Genomic DNA, 20,284 nt, shown 5'->3' with positions numbered 1-20,284 from the left:
TATCAGGATTTTTCAAACATTTTGTAGCCTACTGTGTGAGCTAAATATGAAGTGCATATTTCTAGAGTCTTTGTTTCTTCTTTATTTATTTATTGCTGTTACTTTACTATCTATCTATCTATCTATCTATCTATCTATCTATCTATCTATCTATCTATCTATCTATCTATCTGTGCCAAAGGGGGGAGGGGGGGTCCAGTGGGTGTTGGGCGCACAAAACTGGCAGTCAGAAGTCTCTTTCTCCACATTGGACACACACACACACACACACACACACAGGGCCCTTCCTCACATGCCTCCAGACCAGTCTGTCAAAACACACAGCATGTGAAGCCCCTGCGATCCACCAGTTTGGAAAACTTTCTCCCTGGATAACGTTACTTCATTAAGCGGCTTTAAATGTGCATCTCTTCCGGATAATATTTTGACGGTTTTTTCCCCCCTCTTTCTCACACATTGGCTCAGAGGGCTTTCTGTGGACTGAGATGGTGCAATGCTCCGCAGGACAGCACCGCGTGTATGTTGGTTGTGGATCCTGCTCTCCAGTGTGTTAGTATGGAGAGTTCACTGCGCCAGTGGCCAGAGCTGTCATGAGGTTAAAACCGCTTTCCAGCTGCGCCAAGTCGGTTCATTAAGATGGGTTCCGGAGACCGCAGCAACAGGTTCGTTTATATAATGTTACTGTGGGAAGCGCGCGGTATTTAATATAACATAACACATAAACATAAAACATTAATATTCTCCACATTATTCCCAACTGTCTTTATTATTTTGTTTACTTACCAAGAAAAAAATACAGCCAACTGAACACACGTTGACCATGTTGTCGTAATGTTAATGTTATTTTTTTTTTAGCTAAATTTTAACCGTAACACAATTACGAAACGCAAAAACAACAAGCTGAAAAGATGAACAACAATAACAAAACATTGTTTTGTAGTAAGCCTAATTAATAAAATATTAAATATAAATTTCTAACGTTTAAAACACATAACAGATTGCCCCAAACTGACAATTAAAAAAAAAAAAAAAAATGCACGTGACTTAAAGGGATATTATAAAAATTCTGTCATCATTCACTCACCCTCAAGTTGTTCCAATCCTGTATGAGTTTCTTTGTTCTGTTGAACACAAAAGAAGATATTGTGAAGAATGTTGGCAATCAAACAGTTGATGGCCAAGTTAAGCCGTCATGTATCTGATTACCAACATCTTAATGTATTCTTTTGTATTCAGCAGAAAGAATAAATTCAACAACTTATAAATAGAACTACTTGAGGGTGAGTAAATGATGACAAAACTTTAATTTTTGGGTGAAGTATACCTTTAAACTTTCAGTTAAAATAGTCTATATCGTCTTTATAATTTTCTTATAGATATTGTGAGTGATCGTTTTTCCCATTTTGACCATTTAATCGCCTTTTCAACTTCATTTAAATAGTCCTGTTAAGTTTTTAAAAGTGTATTTATATTTTTATTATATGAGGTCATTATAATAGCCTAATTTTTAGAAAAAAAAAATTGTTTAAATGAGTTATAACCTGTCAGACAGTTATGTGTGAAGTAATTAATAATATATGTATATATATATAAAAAATATTTACATATTCATTTGTATATTATATTAGTTTATCTACTGGCTACATTGTGTCAACTGTAATGACCAAAAAAAGTTGTCTAACAAATAAGTCATATGATTACGGAGCATAAATCAGAAATGTCAGTGGTGTTGACAAAATTAACAGGAGTGTAGGATAGACTGTCAAATGTTTTTCATGTTCCACATTTCGTGTTAAATCAAAAACGCATTCCTGAATAGAAGTCATCTCAAAAATGTTTGGGAGTTCCTATGAAATTGTAAGCTGGGCATATTTAGTTTGTCTCAAGTTCTTGTTTATGGAAAGGATACATTAGAAAAGTATGTAACAAAGTTTTATTCTTAGTACATACGTTTTGAGGCATTGCTCCATGCGTATTAAGCGCAGAGGAGGTGAGAGAGGTCAGCAGAATGCCGGTGATCACAGTCAGCTGTTCTAATGCGTGGCTTATGGGGTCCCATTGGTGTAAAATTGGTCACATAGGATAGGGCAGGGTGACTGACGGAGCAGATATCGTCTGTCTTGATCACATGTGCTCTCTTTACATGCACCCTTTGCTGTACAACCATACTGTATATGTGTTATTTCTGTCCCATATGATTATTTTAATGAAAAAATGCTTAGAAACATTATTGTATTTTTAAATAATTGAATCTGTAAATTTTTGTTGTGTCTCTTTATTGTACAAAAAAAAGTTGCAACTTTTTTTTGGATATTAAACTTGGATGTTTAATTTATTTCAACTTAAATTACATTAAACTGACTTAAAAATGATCTTGTAAAACTTCAACTTCAAAAATTGCTTAACTTATTTTGTTGAGTTAAAGCAATGTAAAAACATATGTTGTCATAACTTATTGATCATATCATTTATTACAGTGTTTAATTATATTTTCTTAATTTTTAAGTGCTGAAAGGTCACTTTTTCCAATCAGATCAGTCAGATTTTTACTTTCTGTAGTAAAATTATAAAAACTGTTAAAATGAGGGATGTTGTACTCTGTACTTTTTTTCTAATAACTTAATTTAAAAATCATATGCCTATTTGTTTTTGGTATTTACAGTATGTGTACAATTTATATAAAATATATCACACAAAATATAAAAAATCCACACCAAATCCACTTGACGGTTAATGATCAAAATTTGTAGTTGTAGTCGTAATGGTACCTCCCATTAAACAGCAAAAAAGTTAAATATGAACTGTAAATTAATTTACGATATGCAAAACAATACCTGAAACGTCAAAAATAGGTAGGGTAAAAACAAATCAAACATTTTTACACATAAATACTATGATCAGAACTTTATTCCAAGACGTGATTTAGTTTGGAGAGGTTTAATGTGAATGACATTCTTTGATTAATCCTCCACAGATGCAGATCTTCTCATCTGCAAACACCAGGGTCCCACATGTTGCACCCGCAAGATGGAGGAGAGATACTACGACGCCGCCCAGAGAGAGACACACCACAGCATTCTCTCCTATAGCTTCGAACTCAAATATCTCATCCTGGGCCATGCCTCTACCTTCCAGGGTATGTATCGATATTTAGCGATGCCTTTTGTCAAATAGATACTTGGTCATGTGCTTTTTGCATTTGCAGCAGGAGCAAGAGGTCATGGGATCAAGTCCCGGCCACAGCAGGTGGTTCACACGTTCACTACATGCTGTAGCTTTGTACGCATGTATGGATGCACTGCAGGGTGGTGTTTAACATCTCATGAGTCGTATACTTTGACTTTCCTAGGTTACTTGGAGATTTGCTTTTTGTCCTCTGTTTTTCACGCTCACAGAATGATCCTTTATCTGCCTGAGGTCTCCTGTGAAGCAGTACATGTGTTTCTTAAAGGTTGACTGGTACTGTAGGATTAGGCCTTTCAGAATCAGTGTTTGAATAAAACGTACAAAAAGAACCAATCAGAAAGTTGTTTCACACACACACACACACACACACACACACTTAGCTCTATGCATATCATTATCTACTCCAGTGAGTTTCCATAACATATGACGTTATAAACCATCAAATTTACAACTCTAAAACCTCCTCCAACCAAATATTTAAGTTCATCCAATTTGTCCACCCAAACTTGCACAAAAACCCTTTCAGGTTCATAGGAAAAGGGCACAGTTGCTGTCCTCTCTATCTTTGCTGCCAGCCGAGTGAATATTTAACGAGTTTAAAGCAAACGAAGAGAGAAATGTTGAAATTCTTGGCGTATCCGTGGAGATCCGTCTCACTGCACTTCAATGTATTGCTCTATAATGAGAGCTTTTGAAAAGATCAGTTGTCCTTTTCTGCTACTTTTCGCATGGTTGTAGCTGGTGTCCTGTTTAAAAGAAAGAAGGTCTGTATAGTGTTTTTCATTCCCACGTGAAAGAGGATTTTTAATGTAGATCGCTTTTTGTCTATATGCCTGTGTGTTTAAGGGGGAAAGTAATAATTCAAGTACAAACCTTATGGACTCTTTTAGGAATGTGTCTTTTCAAGTGTTAGTTCACCCAAAACTTCTGTTTTTATCAGTATGATTTTCTTTCTTTCATGGAAGAAAAGAGAGCTATTTTTCATAATGGGGACAAGGACTGACAAGGTCCAAAAATGACACCAATGTTAAGACATGTGAGAACCAAAGATGTTTGATATTGTTGACGTTGAAGGGTTAGAAGGATGAACTGTTAACATTTTTAAAGTAAGTACATTTTTGGGTGAACTATTTGAAAAGTCATCTCTGCCCTTTGTACTGGAGTAATTCCATTGTAAACCAAATCCAACATATGCTGTTCACATACTAGCTATCCAAAAGGCACTAAAAATACTGTGTGCTGCCTTCTCTTGATCTAAATTCAGACCTGGACTACTGGGTACAGTGAGTGGAGTTATTCTGACTCTGATCTTTTTAAAAGAAGGATCCATATCAAATCCAACAGGCACTGAGTTAATAGAGCTATCAGGGGTTCAGTCATCCAAGTTGACCCTTCTATCCATCTTCTCAGAACATTCTGCTGTCCCAGAGGTTAGAGGTCAGTTGTGGTGATTCCCGGGCGCCCTCGGTGACCCCTGCGATCTGCATGACTTCCCCCCACATGCCTCCATCGCCCAGAACCATATGAGAAGAACCCCATTACACGATCCAGGCATAATCCCCTGCCATGTCACCTGATACTGAGGTGTTTGGATGTAGTTGCCAAGATACACCCTAGTCTGAATTTTTACGCATCTTTTCTTGCAAAACCTCAAAGGCTTGTTATAGAAAGATTATTATGGGTGTCTTAGTATTGTTGGCCAAACAGGTGTTCTATTGTTCCTCCATCAATAAAGAGCAATCATAACTTTTGGCTTGTTGTTAGCATGCTAGTCATTCTCATAGAAATAAAACAGAGCTGGAATGCTTTGGTTGTTATGAATGAGATGACACTAAAGCAAACTGCACTTTGAAGGCTTCTACCAGCTGTCTACTTAAGTACCCGTCTGTCACATGTCATACAAAAGTTAATATGCCATTGTAAAAAATGTGCATGGTACAACTGACTGTGATCCTCGACTTCCATTTGCACCCCGTAGGCAAAGTGAGGTATAAGATGTCGCCCTGACTGCTAAAATTGGTAATAAGCTAGTCGCATGTGTCACATATCTTCAAACTAACCTTCAGCCCAATAGCGGCAGTCCAAAAGATCCATGGATTAAATGTTGTCAGCTTCCATTAGTCCAATGGAAAGAGAGATTAGATGCATAAGAAAGAGTTGTAAGCAATGTGAGACAAGGCAGAGGTGTACCGTGACAGACTATGTTTGACCCTCTCGTAAATGTCAAACAAAATTACCGCAATTGTTAGTCCACTCATGTTACGAATGTTTGTGTCTACTGTAGGTTGACTATGAAATAGCTGTTCATGTGCGTAATTTTCAGCGCATCCAGAATTTATTTTTTATTTCCTCTTCCCACAGATACCTTCCATTCCATACTCTCCTTCACTCTAAACAATACCTACTCGCTCTTTGACAGCACCTACAAGACAATCTCTCAAGACGCAAGACCTTTAGTGTCTACCCTCTTCTCTGACCTTGATCTCTACCTCCGTGGCAATGCCAATATCTCTGTGGAACACTCCGTCCACAGTTTCTATGACAAGCTCTTCCCGTTGGTATACCAACACCTGGTCAATCCTGGCTTGGGCTCTCCTGTTTCTACCTGGTCCTCCGAAGGAAGCGAGTGCCTACGTGCCACACGGCATGACGTCAACCCCTTTGGTCCTCACCCGCAGGCACTTGCTCAGGGATTGTCTAGGGCGCTAGTAGCTGGTCGTGCCCTCAATCTGGCACTGGCAATGGGTGCCGAGGTTCTGAATGTCACAGAGTTGGTGGGGATGACTAAGCAGTGTGGACGTGCACTGGTGGGGATGTTGTTCTGTCCGCACTGCCGCGGACTGACCCTGATCCGGCCATGCGGAGGCCTGTGTCTCAATGTGATGCGAGGTTGCCTGGCAGGCCTGTCTGAGCTGGATGGGCCCTGGCGACGCTATGTAGCATTGCTGGAAGAGCTGAGCGGGGCACTAGCAGGGGGATACGAATTGGAACTGGCACTTCTACGCATCCGGGAAAGAATTAATGATGCCATCCTTAATGCGCAACTGCATGGGCCACATCTCAGCGCCGTGGTGAGTCATGCTACTCTCTGATTCATAGAACACATTTATTTTTATTCCTCAAATGAGCTACACCATATGCTGGACTAATCAGGCCGAGCACGCTTGAACTTGCAGCAGCATGTTCGCTGATTGGTGCATATCAAATGTCTCAGCCAATCATAGGCTGTGCAGTTGCAAGTTTTGCAAATGCTAATCTGCAATATTTGCATGTGCTTAAATCTTAAATGTAGAAGTCTTATAAATTAGCCTTTAGCTTAAAAATTTGTATCTTCACAATGGAGCCCAGTGATTTATTATATCTGCAAGGGATTTATTATTAGCTCAGTGATTAAGAGCATGATTATGTGGTAATATGACACGTTCTGTAAAAAATGTGTTGGTCATGACAGTGTGACTATGGCTGTCTGTAAGTGAATACCCAGCCCTGAGGCTATTCATACCATCAACGCCAGAGTCTGTGTGCGCGCCATAGGACGGCCGTCTGCCGGTCTCTCTCACTTGACTATTTCACTGGAACTGTGACTGAGGGGACGCAGGGGTCAAGGGTTTCGTGACAGCTCGGCTTTGCACCTATCATGTCCTGGTGCTGACAGCTCTCTATGGGTAGGTCAAGTTTGAGACCGCATTCCCACAAATCTGTCTCAAAGAGCATAGACTTGCCAGTCAGAATGAGAGATATTATTACTTAAGCCCTCAACCGCAGCCCTCATAAACTCCAACACCAAGCTTACCACTTTACAATGGAGGCTGCTTGTGGGAGTTCGACTCCCCCCACCCCCCTTTCACACTCCATCGTTGGATCAAGTGTTGCTCACTCACTGATGCCACGAGGCTGGAATAACTTTAGTTTCACGTTACCTGGTTTGGAGTCTTATGGGTTGGACAAGAGCTCTTGAAAAGTTGTTAGATGCAACCCCAAGACTGGTTGGTGAAGTTATAATTTGGCCAAAAACACACTCTATGCTGGTGATTCTGCTTTGGGCCCCAGAGATTACGTTGGACATGAAGTGACATGTTTTTTCATTTCTTACTTATGCTCTTGTGCTCAGCCACTAATTAACTGCACAAACCATCTTTGTAAGTGCATCCTTATTTGAAGTGGAACTTTTTTTGTTCATGGTTTTCGAAGAAGAGGGAATGTCACGCTACTTGTCCATGTTGGTGTCTAGCTAAATTGGCTAGCTTCTGCTAATTGTAAAAAAAAAAAAAAGAGAGATTCTAAAGAATAACTTGTGATAACTTAATTGTTTATAAGATGTCTATATATGGCGCCCAGTGTTGACATGGAGGACTATGGTGCCTCTCCAGTCCCTCACGCTGCTTGTGGTCTGGCGCTATCTTGGTGCTGCTTGAGTTGTTTGGGTGTTGTCTGGTCCCAATTAGCCTGATGTCCTGCATGCAAATTCACCTCTGGACAAAGACGGCTCCCGTGAACCGGCCGGCCCCTTCCCAAAATGCAATGCAGCTAGCGAGGGGCCAGAGTAGGGGAATGAGAAAGTTCGGCTAATCCTTAGATAAATAAAGCGCTGCAGAAGATATACAAATACAAACACGTTTACACACGCTCACATAGACCATTTTTTCAGCCCTCATTCTGTTTTGTAATTTTTGGTACCGGAAGCGGTAAAATACGGCAAAACAAAACTATTTTTTGATTTATCTTATTTTTATGTTTTTGGGGTTTTTTTGCGATTGGTAAGATACTGAATAAAATAAAATACACATTTTATGTATACAGAAAAGTTAATGTATTATAATTCAATATCCAGTACAGTTAAATACAGTTAAACCTCGAGATTATTGTGCAAGACGGTTCCAATTAAAAATCAATAATATTGTAGAGTGTTATTGTACCATTTATGAGTGGCCACTAGATGGAGTAATGTCTTTGAATTGGTTTGAGTCAGTTCAAACAGGCTTAAATTGTGCCATTCACCATGGTTTTTCAAACACATAATAATTCAGTGGATCTTTATTCCTCATCTCTCTCTTTCAGGTAGGTAAAGTTTGTGGTTCCTTGACTGAATCGGTTTCCTCCACTCCAGTCAGTCCCACCTCAAGAAGTTTGACTCCTTCAGTAAACCCCACCATTGAACTTCAAACCTCAGTCACGTCCTCCAGCCCGACAACACTACCTGAAACAGGCAACCATCATGAGCACATAACTCAAAAAAAAAGGTGAGAAAATGACATGCATCAATTGTTGAACATATTTCGACCCTTTTAAATCCTTACAAATCAGGTTATATATAGTATATAGTAACTTCCCTGCTGTTTGTCTTCTTTCCTCTAACATCTGCACTTGTCGGTGACCCCAGGTCTCTGCCTCTGAAACCTTCCAAAAACGACAAACCCAGAAGCCTGAAAAAGATTTCAAAGTAAGTGTTGACTAACTAGCTTTTATAGAAATAGCAATTCAGCTTCCAGGTTGTTGTGTTTAACCAATTTCCAATAGTACCCTTAAGATACCCTTTTTAAATTATCTCTAATTATTTTGTCATAAAAATTACTTTGGCTGTCAGCCTAAGAATGTTTTAATGATTTAATTTAACATCAAATGAACGTGTGTGCGCAAGGAAGAACGCTGTCAGCATTAATAACAGTCACAAACAAGTATGGGAGACCAATCTGCCGCTTGTATCTATCAGTGTTAGGGCATGTTTGATTAGAGAAGTGTGATGACTGGGAAAGAACTGGTTGTACTGTATAATTATGCCTGGTTTGATGCTTTTTGATAACTTCCTGAATGCCTGAACTTCCTGCAGGGAGTTTATGGGCTACATTCAGCGATACAAATCGTTCTTCTCCACCCTGCCAGAGATGCTGTGCGAGGGGGAGGTAGTGATGGATGAAAACACCTGCTGGAGTGGAGAAGATGTGGTGGAGAGGTAAGCTCCTCTCAGATGAACTCAAATGTGCATTAAGATGAATATTGGTCAATAACAGGGTGCTCTTTTTTATTTGTCTTTATTGCTTTTAAACTGGATTTTTATACGATTTTCTTTTTTGTCAATGACCCATATTCCTGTTTTAGAGCCAAGAATATCATATTGGTAAGATTTGCACATTGCCATATCATTCTACATCATCATCAGTCAATTTCTTTGAGTGGCTCTGTATTGAAAGAAAATGGAGCATATTGAACAAAAAGAAGATTTCCGGTCTGGCTGAAGACTTATTAAAGAATGAACAAACATGAGAATGTTTTTGTTTTTGTCCAGACAAAGTCCCAAGCTGATTGTAATTGTTGGCAATCAAATCCAATCTCTATCCATAAAGGTCTCTATCCACTCTGTGAGGTCGTGAAGTTCACAAGATGGCCAAGAGGAGTGATGGTTGCCATGGATTATCGTGGCTTTTCTCCAATCCTCTTCCGGACAGAAGCTTCATTCAGAAAGTTCTGGAGCTCTATTGTGACACAAATGAGATTCCCTGAAAAACACACACTCAAAATAAACATTTGCATATAGGAGGTTTCGCTAACAACATATGTTCATTTAAACACATTCTTATTTGGCTTCCGCAACACAAAATGACCACGACCACTTTGCTTGGATGGAAGTTTTATAATTCCAGATATATCCCCAATCGGGCCTCTTTTGCTCCTCAGCGTTGGCTCAGAGGTTAGAGATCCCACTCCCCACCCACCCCCTGGACAAATTGCCCCATCGCCATCCACACTATGGCTGTAACGCAGGGCTGGCACCATCCATACTGGGGGCCCCCAGTGGGACAAACACAGGGTAGTCCTGGAGACAGGCCATTGTTACCAAGGAGAAAAAATGACTAGCTTGCTAATCTTTTTTTTTTTTTTTTTTTGGTTTGTGGAATTGGTATTAAGACAAGACAGCTTTTTATTACGTCAAACTGAATTGTTTTGTCTGAAAGAGAAGGATTTGGTGGTTCACTACATGCCATCGATTGGCTGCAAACAGGTCCAATATAAAATGTAAACTCTAAATTTAGCTAATCCCACATGTTGGCATTTTTGCCCCATGGCATTTAAGTAATTACTAAATCTTTATCTTTCAGAAAACGTAAATCAGTGGGAAATAACAAAAGCATGCTTTGTATTTTCTAATACAGAGATTCCAAAAACTGTTAGCAAATAAAGAATAGACTAGCTTGCTAATCTGTCACATAAACGTACTACACACTGAATTACAAATGTACAAATGTGAACAGAACATGCTAACAGCAATGCTAACAAAATGATAGTATGCTATGTATAGTAGCTTTCTACGTACTTAATAATACTAGTAGTATAGTAACTAACTCATACAATGTTTTTTAACAGTAGTATACTATACTTGTGTCTATCACTTCCCTTGGAATTACAGTTTGTTTGTTTTTTTTAACCATTTTGTGTAAAATGTCAACATTTGACTGATTAAATAGTTAAATAATGATTAAACAATGAGTCGAGAAAGAGACAAATCCTGGCTGATATTACTCAGTTCACTCATCACATTGGAAATGGAAAGTCAAGTTGAGTGCAGTGCTTTGTGGGATATTCCTAGCTGTGCGCTCTAAATTTTGTAGTAGTAGATCATCTGGATAATCCAAGCTTTGCAGATCATTTGCATTCTGTGCACAATATACATGATATACACCGTAAAAAAATAGTGAAATTAGCATGTTAGCATGATGTTTACAACCTCTTTAATAGAGCCAACACTGCCCCCCTCTGGCCAAAGTAGTTTTCCCCATTTAACGGCTTGAACCTTTTGTTCAGTCCGTCATAAGGAAGAAAAGAACAATGATTGCATGTTTTTTGCATGACCATAATGTATTAGCCATCTAAAAATATTCTGCCACTTGGTCATAATAAACAGTGGGTCAAAGAAACACATTGAGGGAAAACATATGTTCACAATATGGCCAAGCTTTCACAGTGACTCCAGTCCAAAACATGCATTTTTAGCTTGGACTTTTCAGGTCCATTTGTAGAGCTATGTACAATTTCAAATTGAGCGAACAAGGTCATTTTAGAAAATGCTTAGCTGCAGTTGTGGTTCACCTCCCACTGCACAGTGAAGTGTATGAATGTCTGTTTCGTAGGATGGTGGAGTTAACCAAGGAAATGTTAGCATGTCTTATAACTTGGTGTCAGCCAGAATCCAAGTGACTGGATATGTGAGGTTACTATGGAAACAGTGTGTTTTTGTTTTCATTTTAGGCAACTACCATCCCTGGTCAAAGTCCTTTTGGGTCGTTCATAGTTTCTCTCTCTTTCTTTCTCACGTTTTGTCCATTACTGCCGCCACTGCCAAAATTTCACCCACATCAGAGGTGAAAGGATTGGAAAAGTATGGCCTCTGCTGACTGTCAATCATCGTTAAACGCTACAGCCTCGTTCTCAATGTTGTGTTCATGACTGATTTGACGTGTGTGTGTGTGTTTTCCTTTCCTCTGTGCTCTTACACTGGTCGTATCCTCATTACAGCTGTATTAGATGATGTGTTTTCACTGAGGACTCGCCCTTGTGCTCACCATAACACTTATTTTAGTTTTTAAGAGCTTAAGACTGAACATGCTACTTCCCTGATGAAAGCTGGTTTAATGGGGTTTAGATAGTGTTTAGCTGTACAATTGGCCTAAAGCTAGTAGCTCTGTTTTTAGCATGGACTGATACCAAGTATTTCATTAACTGGTCCAAGCTTCTCATTAGATAGTCCACGATAATCATATTAGCTGGTCAACCAGCCATTATGTTTTAAATAAACCACCCTGACAGCCTTAACTTGGTATGAACAATAGCTAACTGGTTTGTTGATGGTCTAAATGGTTTAGTATGTAAACACAACTACTAGATTAAAATGGAATTTCCATTTTGGTGTAGTGCCTGAAAACTGTCTAAAAACATTAATTTAGACCAGTGGTGAACAGCTTTTACAGGTGATTGCTGCTTTTTTCAACTGGAACCACTTGTCTTGAACCGCGCAACTTTGCTAAGAGCTAAAAGGCTACATTTGACAAATTAGTAATTGAATTTCATAGTTTATTTTTCTATTTTTAACTTACATTTGTTATTTTCCATATAAAATTAACATTCTGTATAGCATGTTCAGTTTTGCCACACTATAGGTATACTTACCTCCGCATGATAATAATGCTAATGCTAACCGACACAGTGTTTGGTATAATAAGCCTAAAGGCCGGAGGTGTGTTTTCTGTGATAAGAATCATAATGACTTAATTTCAATACAGCACAGTGCAATTTTAGCCTATTTAGCACCTGTTTCAACAGGACTGTGGGTTGTGGGACTTTTGTGCAACTATTTGGTGAATTATCCACTCAGGCCAACTGGAAACCTAGTAAACTATCTACTTAGACAGCCTTTTTGAACATCTTCACTAGGTTTCTTAGCCTACAAATGCTACATGATACACAGTATTTATAGTGGCTGATTGACCTGAAAACCTGTAACGGATACTGTAACTGCATATAGGATATCCAGAGCTTGTATTACAACTTTTTATTGAATTACTCAATTCCAAACAGCTGCTTATACAGAACGGCACTGTTAGCTTTGTGCAGTTCAAAGCTGACTAGATATATTACAGCTGTCCTACATTAACATGGGCCCTTCCCAACTTCATAGACCACAGACAATAAATAGGATGGAAAACTAGCAACCAGAAGGTCTTACACCCGGTTATTACACACATGAGAAGGCGCACAGCTGAATTCATGCTGACGTAAGACAGGATAGCATAGCTTACTCAGATGCTAAACACTAAAGTTGTGTATTGTAAAGAAACGGACTTGTTGAAATATTAGCATATGGCATCCGTTTTGGCTGCGTTTTGATGCCAAAGGCAATAACTTGTTGAAAAGCTGTTCTGAAAGAACGGAGAAACTTCTAATGCACAGCTCATGAAGAACGGATATTGCTAGCTCATTAGGTGCTGAGTTTCATAACCTTCTGAGCAAACAAATGAGCTAATCCAGTATAGCAGATGAATTTAATTGGAGCTTTACTCCTCACAGTGTTATATGTGTGTGGTTTCTTTGGGAAAATAAACAGCGTTTAGTCAAAGGGGAACTCCAAAGTCTTTGGTCTTGAGCTGGGTAAATATTTTCTCTGATTTTTTTTTCTGGTTTGGATTCATTTAGCTGCTAATTATTGTGAGAAATGTGGGTGACTGCAGTGACAAGCCCACCGCACTGAACTGTAAGACCCATGTTCTCGCTAGCACATCTGTTTAAAGAACCTGATGTTCTTTGTTGCTTATTTGAAACAGTTTGTCTGTGTCATAATCAAAGTATTTTATGAGGTGGCTTGTTTGTTGTGGTCTTTGTTTTGTGGAAAGGAAACTTTTCAAGGGAGAGCAGGACTTTTTAATCGGTATTTGATTGGATTGTGTGGGGGTGAAACGTGGCAGGCTATGCTAATATTAGTGGCACTCGCTGAGGCAATTTGCATTTACCATAGCTAAAACGCAAAGTATACTTCAGTTTTGATGTGAACATCTAAAGCACGTTCATACCAAGGATATCTATAACAATAACAATAAAGATATAGTTTTAAAAATTGTTCTAAAAGTGAAAGAATAGCAGAGTTAACATACTTAGCATAATAGCGTACTTCGTGTGAGTGTCTGCTGAAAAATATAGAAGGCGAGCGGTCATTTCAACAGTCATAATATTGTAAATTTCCATAACGATTTCTATTTGTGATTATCAGAATCTTAAGGTTGTCTGTATGTTTATTGAAACACATCGAGCAGATTGTGTCCTCTTTAATTATGCGCATACGGATAGGTAATTTGGCGCACTGAAGAAAGAATGAGCCTTAAAAATGATAGTATCCACAGACAGCTCATTCTTCTTGTAAATAAGCCACATAATCCGCTCCTCTCACATAGTGAATACTCACATATCTCATCTCCACCGTACCTGCCGCCAAAATGCATTTACGCATGACAGCTAAAAAGCACAAACCAACAAACAAGTCCGTCTCGCATCAGTTCCTGACAAAGTGCTCCCACCTTGCAAAGTGAGCCGTGCATTCGGATGCTGTTCGGATGCAGCATGAGGTGTCTGGGGTCATTATTTATTCACTTAGATTAGCTGTGGTGAAAACAGTGGGGCGATTCTCCCACAAGCATTCATTTATTGATGTGCAGGCACACTGCTGCATTATTCTGCCCCCCTGCCGTGGTTTATATGCCCCCCACTGTTAACCCTTTGATCCGTCCGTCTGACTGTCTGTCTCAAGGACATTGTTGCAGGAAATAGCTTCTGCATGATAATCTAGCAATTGCATAGACTAACAATTTTGCATACATTGAGGTATGTTTACTGTTCATGATCTGGAAAATTGCAACAGTTAAAAAAGGTGTTGCTTTGCTTTAGTGTTTGTCTCTTGATGAAAAGTTCCCTTACATTCATTAAATATTTTGTCATGTCATATATTGATGAATTTAATTTTAATTAATTTGTAAGAGTAATGTAATATGTATGATGTACATTCTAAATATGATGTATATCATACAATTTGGACATTCTAATCTCCTAGACTCCTTTGACTTGGACCAGAAAATAACCACCTAGCAACACCCTAGCAACCTCAGAGCAACATTCTGGATGTGATTTAAATTATGTTAAGTTTTTTATTTGCATTTTGGGAATTTTTAATTGTGGCCTTTAAAATTGTGCTCCTTTGACTTGGACCAGAAAATAAGCCCCTAGCAACACCCTGGCAACCATATAGCAAACATTCTGGATATACATTTACTTATATTATCAAGATTAAAGAACATTCTTTGGCTTATTTTAGTCAATAAAATCCCTGCAGCTTTACATGCCTGTAATTTATCCATACCAACAATCATCTCTGTATTTAAAGTTCACGCTCTGTGCTTAATCAAAGTTTTAACCTATCTGCCCTGCCCAAGCTTGACCCATTGATCTTATAGACTGCTGAGCATGGCACTCTGACAGTCACCATGGCAACCAATGTTGAGATGTCCCCCCAAAGAGTAAAGATTGAGAAGACCTATCGAGACCTTTTAATCAAGTTTGTTTCCTCATCAACATCCCTTCATTAAAAATAGAATTCTCAGGGATCCATGAAATGGTTTTATTGTCCATCTACCCAGATGTGTTTATCGCTCACTTGAATACTGTTTAGCAGGTAATCATGTTGTGTGTCTTGGTTGCATCGACTTGGCCTTTGTTTAAGGTTGCCCTCCATGATCTCTAATATAAGGGTGCAGAGTCAATACCTACATTTGCAGCACAGTTGTGTCTTCAGGCTTCACTCCGGGTTTCATAATGAATTATTTATGTGGGTGAAAAGGCTGTATGTGTGTCCGATTAATCCTTGGGCTTGTTTCTAATAGTCAAACCTCGAGCATTCCCTGCATTTTTAGGAATCGAGAACTCAGAATTAGGAGATCATTATCAGTCCAAAATGAGCTTGATTTCTGTGAAGGTAACTTATCTCTTGCTCTGTTTCTGCCACAGTTATACAGGCCATGTGGTGGGGAATGGACTGCAAGCCCAAAGACAAAACCCAGAGATAAAGGTCAGAAGTGTGGATCCAAACTTGGTCAACGTGAAGGAAAAGCTAGAGCACTTTAACCAGGTAGGTCCAAAAACATCTGAGGTCAGAGCATCCATCCTGCCACATTTGACCCAAACGATATGTTCTTAACCCTTACCCTGACCCTCTAACTGTAAGCTCAACAAAATCTTTGTAGGACAAAAGTCTGTGCACTCGGTACAAATTTCACCACGAGTTTGCCAAGATATCTCGAACAACTTTGAGGAATTGTAAGAGATTTTTTTGGTCGTAGGGCAAAATTGTTTTTTTTTTATGTAGAGTGGACGTGCACTGAGCAAGTTCTGAAAATCAGGAGGTTGAGCCCTTGCTCACGTTACAAATCAGTTGAATCAACATGAAGAGTTTAAACCAAAATTGTCCAAAATGTTTAGATAAACTTAAAACTGATCAGGTGCTTGTAATACACAATCCATGCCACGACCAATTCCCAACCTTTTTCCTTTGATACAAAAAAATCTATTGGGAGCTTGATTGACAAGCTAAAATCATAAATGTACACCTAAATTTAGAGTGACATGCTTTCCAACCGAAGATTTGTCTGAAATTTTTGGCAGTTCTGCAGTACGACTACAAAGTTCCTACAATGACCATCGATCGAGGAACCAATGAGAGCACAGCAAGAGCTTGTTTGGGGTTTTGCTGTAATTTTGCATGTCAATGTGGATGTCAGAATGCAATTGATAAGTCAATGCTGTCCATCGTGACGTAAGTTTGCTAAGATGCATATCATATTATCATTGATCATTGATCAAGGTCTCACCATGGTCAAATCATACAATCTGACTAGTAACAATCAGATAAAAGAAGTACAGCTTTGGCTTGTGTGCATTCTTTTTATAAAACATTCACTGAATGTTTGCTTTTCAAGCCAAAGAGAAGACATTAAGAACCGCCAGAAGCGCTAGTTTCAAGCTTGCCCACCAAACAAAAATAGTCTTGGCCAACTCAACGCCAGCGCACATGGCAAGAGTGGTGAGACGGTGTCATTAGGCCAGGGTTTGCTCTGTGATCAGACTAGAGCAAGATCAGACCAAGAATCCCCAACAGGAGTGTTGAAGACCTCTTTGGCATGACGACAAAGTCTGTCACTGCTGCAGCTGCTTTTGGGAGGGGATGGAGGGCAGCTCAGTCGGCCCCCATTTTGTAACATCTTTCATTGCTCCATTAAAAACAGACGTTCTGGTTCCACATTATGTCCAAACCTGACCCAGCCCTGGCCACATTGCTTTGCTGTGAGGACTTGCGTCACTGACAGGCAAGAAAGCTGGGAAAGTACAGTAGATTTGTGTCAGGGGTTGAAGAGAAGGTCACTTTGAACCGCTTCTGAAATTATTCCCATTATTCCCATAGGTCATCAAGCCCCTGTGAGGTCTTGCAGAGTCTCACATCTTTTTTGCTCTCATAGTGACCTGTGGTAGTTTTTCGTGGCTGGCTGGTATTTAATTAACCTATCCATCCACTGACAGGTAAAATACGTCATTGATGTACAACTAATGCTAATACATAACCTTAAGTTGATACTCTTGCAAATAAAATCAGGTATTAATTGAATTGTAAAAAGTGGGAATGAGATACCAGAATGGAGACTTGAGGAATGGGTTGAAAAATACACTAAAAGTGTACTATCATACTACTCTTCCTATATGGCAGTAATAGTAAAAGTTTTATGCTAGAATGCATTTCTGAATTCAACCAAACTCTACGCAAGTATGTGAATGCAGATTCTTCTAAGGACGCAAGCTTAATTGTGTGCCTTGTTCATTCAAAATGCAATGCTAGTACATTTTGAGTGTTTCAGCAAGTCTGTCTTCTTCTGTTTCGTCTTTCAGGTTAACTATTGTCATGCTGTAAAATCTTGCTAAGCCAGTTAACTAAAATAATAGGCTGCGTCCAAAAACTGAAAAATGCTGCCTCCTCAGGTAGTACAGAGAGTTAGGCTGCGTCCGAAATTGCCCCTTATAGCCTTAAATATGGCACTATTTGAAGGGACAGCCATTTGTAGTGGTGTCCGAAACTGTAGTGGACATTATCTAGCGCACTCCTTCAATCCCATAATGCACTGCAATAACGAGTGTACAACCGATGTGCGCTAACTGGCTAGAGAATACCCATAATGCACCTTGCTTGATAAGGGCAGTGATGTAACAAGTCGGCTCAGCTGCCTTAACTTTCGGACACAGCCATAGAAACTCACCTGAATTCGATTTAAAGGTCCCGTATTATGCCCATTTTCACAAGATGTAAAATAAGTCTCTGATGTCCCCAGAGTGTGTATGTGAAGTTTCAGCTCAAAATACCCAACAGATCATTTTTTACAGCATGTTTAAATTGTCATTTTTTGGGGGCTCAGAAAAACGCGCGTTTTAGTGTGTGCCCTTTAAATGCAAATAAGCTGCTGCTGGACGACCCAGGGGGCGGAGCTTCACGAGCTCGCGCTCAGTCTCTCAGGACAATTTCATCTCACGGAATGATGATAATATCAGAAACTCTCAGTAACGGTGTTCATTTCGAGTCGGATAATAATGCCTACAGAGTCAGAGTGCTGTATAGAGATGAAACAGGTATAGTTTAGTAGTTTAATTACGGTTATTATAACGTATTTGTCATCTGCTTGTATGTATCCATTATTTATTAATAGCCTACAAGTCTGCTGTCTGAATGATGATCAAACATATACTGATGAGTTTAATAAAGTTTATTGTACATCACACAAAAGATGAAGCCTCAGTTTTACTTCAGAAAATCACCGTAAGAGCTGAGTAAACACAGTAAGTTATAAGAAGTGCACAAGTACATAAACGAATTTCGGTAGAGTTGAGGGAGCATTCCTGTGGGCGGAGGATAGTCAAAAAACTGTTCTACTGACGTCATTAAAGAAGGAAGTAGAGGGATGTAGTCCAAACGGGCCGTTCGATGTAGGCGACTTCTGTTAAATAAAATATCTCGCTTGGCATTGAACTTTGAGCTTTATAATTTTACAGATATTATTTATACTCTAACAACAACATTACACACTAACTAAAGTTTGAAACATGGGATCACGAAGAACGGGACCTTTAATGACATTTTAAGGTAACTCTATCGCCCCCTTGAGTACACAACAATAATGACTTCTTCATGAGTTTTTAATCACCGTTTTGTCTTGTTTGCAAGTAAAAAATATTTCAATCTTCAAAACAAAATGCATTTACTGAATAAGATATTCAAACTTGTTTTCATAGATTGTCTTGAATTATAACTGTATTTTGTCTTTCTTAAAATAAGTGAAAATCTTTCATTGCAGAAAGACAGAAGCACATTTTATGAAAACAAATCTTAATATTTTAAGCAATATGCCTATTAAGTATTCTTGTTTTGAGGTTATTTGGATATTTCAACTGGAAGATTACATGAAGAAAAAAACTTTAAGAAAAGGATTTTTTTTTTTCATTGTACTGCGGGTTGTTACCAATTACAGATCCTTTTCAGAAGTCTTTGTTTCATATGTATTATTGGCCCCATATAAAGTGTCCTGAAAAGAACAAGTGACACCGAATACTACAAAAAGTGTCACAGGGTATCATAACAACCTGCCGTCTTAAGTGTCACTTTATGCATTTAGAGGTGTGTGAGATCTTCATGTAAAAACCAGAACCTTAGTGCCAGTCCATCTCTGATCAACGCTTATTGAGAAATTAATATTGCAACGGCATGTCCCAAGAGTGAGCCATCTTGCGCTACAGGGAAGATTTATGTGCCTCATGCTTGAGTTTACATCAAAGGTCGTCATTATTTTTTTCTCTGAATCTTCTCTGCGTCCTTTAGCTTTGAGCGGACAGTATGATATAACTCTCTTTTGCATAAAGCTAAGTAATTTATGAGCCCTCCCCGTAAAAATGGCGAATGAAGAAAACCCCAGGCAGTATATATAGCTGTATGAGCCGAGATGTGTCACAGAGGGATGCTAATGAGTATGAATGCTTTCATAACCCGCTATCTAATGTAAACATACATCAACACGCAAACACTTACACGTACAGTATAAGGCATGCAAGTGGATGTGTGCATCGTATTTCAGTGTGAATCGAAGACATCCAAGTCCTTGTTGTTCGGTATAGTTATGGATAGTTGACCGTTAGTCTTTTCAAACTCATATGATGTACTTTTTTCAAAGAAGAATTTTGAAGGATCTTTTTTATATATAGCAAACAAATGTCAAGTGTTAGTATAGACCAAAAACCAGCATGAAGCACCATAAGGCCATGTGTCCACAAACGCATTTCTTCCCAAGGCTAGCGTATTTTTCCAATTTTTTTAAAACACCAGCACCGTGACGAGGCGCTGAACGTCTATTTCACGCTGAGTGTTCTGCATTTTTTTCTGGTCTCCGAGTTGAATAATATTAAATTTTGGGTAAAATGCAGCGCTCAACACTGTCACTTTTTATCCAGCCGTCCAATCACAGTGGAGGAGGGGCGGGAC

The 20,284-nt window shown here is 39.0% G+C and overlaps 1 protein-coding gene across 1 annotated transcript in view; it reads left to right on the top strand.

Annotated features, from left to right (window-relative positions):
- Positions 1–244: 244 nt before the first annotated feature.
- The window catches only part of gpc5b (glypican 5b), a 44,064-nt gene continuing 24,024 nt past the window's right edge, over positions 245–20,284 (top strand). Inside the window, exons 1-7 of the mRNA XM_084116551.1 lie at positions 245–662; positions 2,975–3,136; positions 5,548–6,257; positions 8,245–8,426; positions 8,567–8,626; positions 9,014–9,136; positions 15,724–15,844. Of these exons, the coding sequence (XP_083972677.1) occupies positions 494–662; positions 2,975–3,136; positions 5,548–6,257; positions 8,245–8,426; positions 8,567–8,626; positions 9,014–9,136; positions 15,724–15,844 (1,527 nt within the window). The 5' untranslated portion in view covers positions 245–493. The remainder of the gene's footprint in view (positions 663–2,974; positions 3,137–5,547; positions 6,258–8,244; positions 8,427–8,566; positions 8,627–9,013; positions 9,137–15,723; positions 15,845–20,284) is intronic.

This window comes from Abramis brama (genome assembly GCF_963993115.1).
Source record: "Abramis brama genome assembly, chromosome: 6".
NCBI classification, from domain to species: Eukaryota; Metazoa; Chordata; class Actinopteri; order Cypriniformes; family Leuciscidae; genus Abramis; species Abramis brama.
Note: the sequence above shows the minus strand (reverse complement) of the source record. Positions and strands in the feature narration are given on the sequence as shown.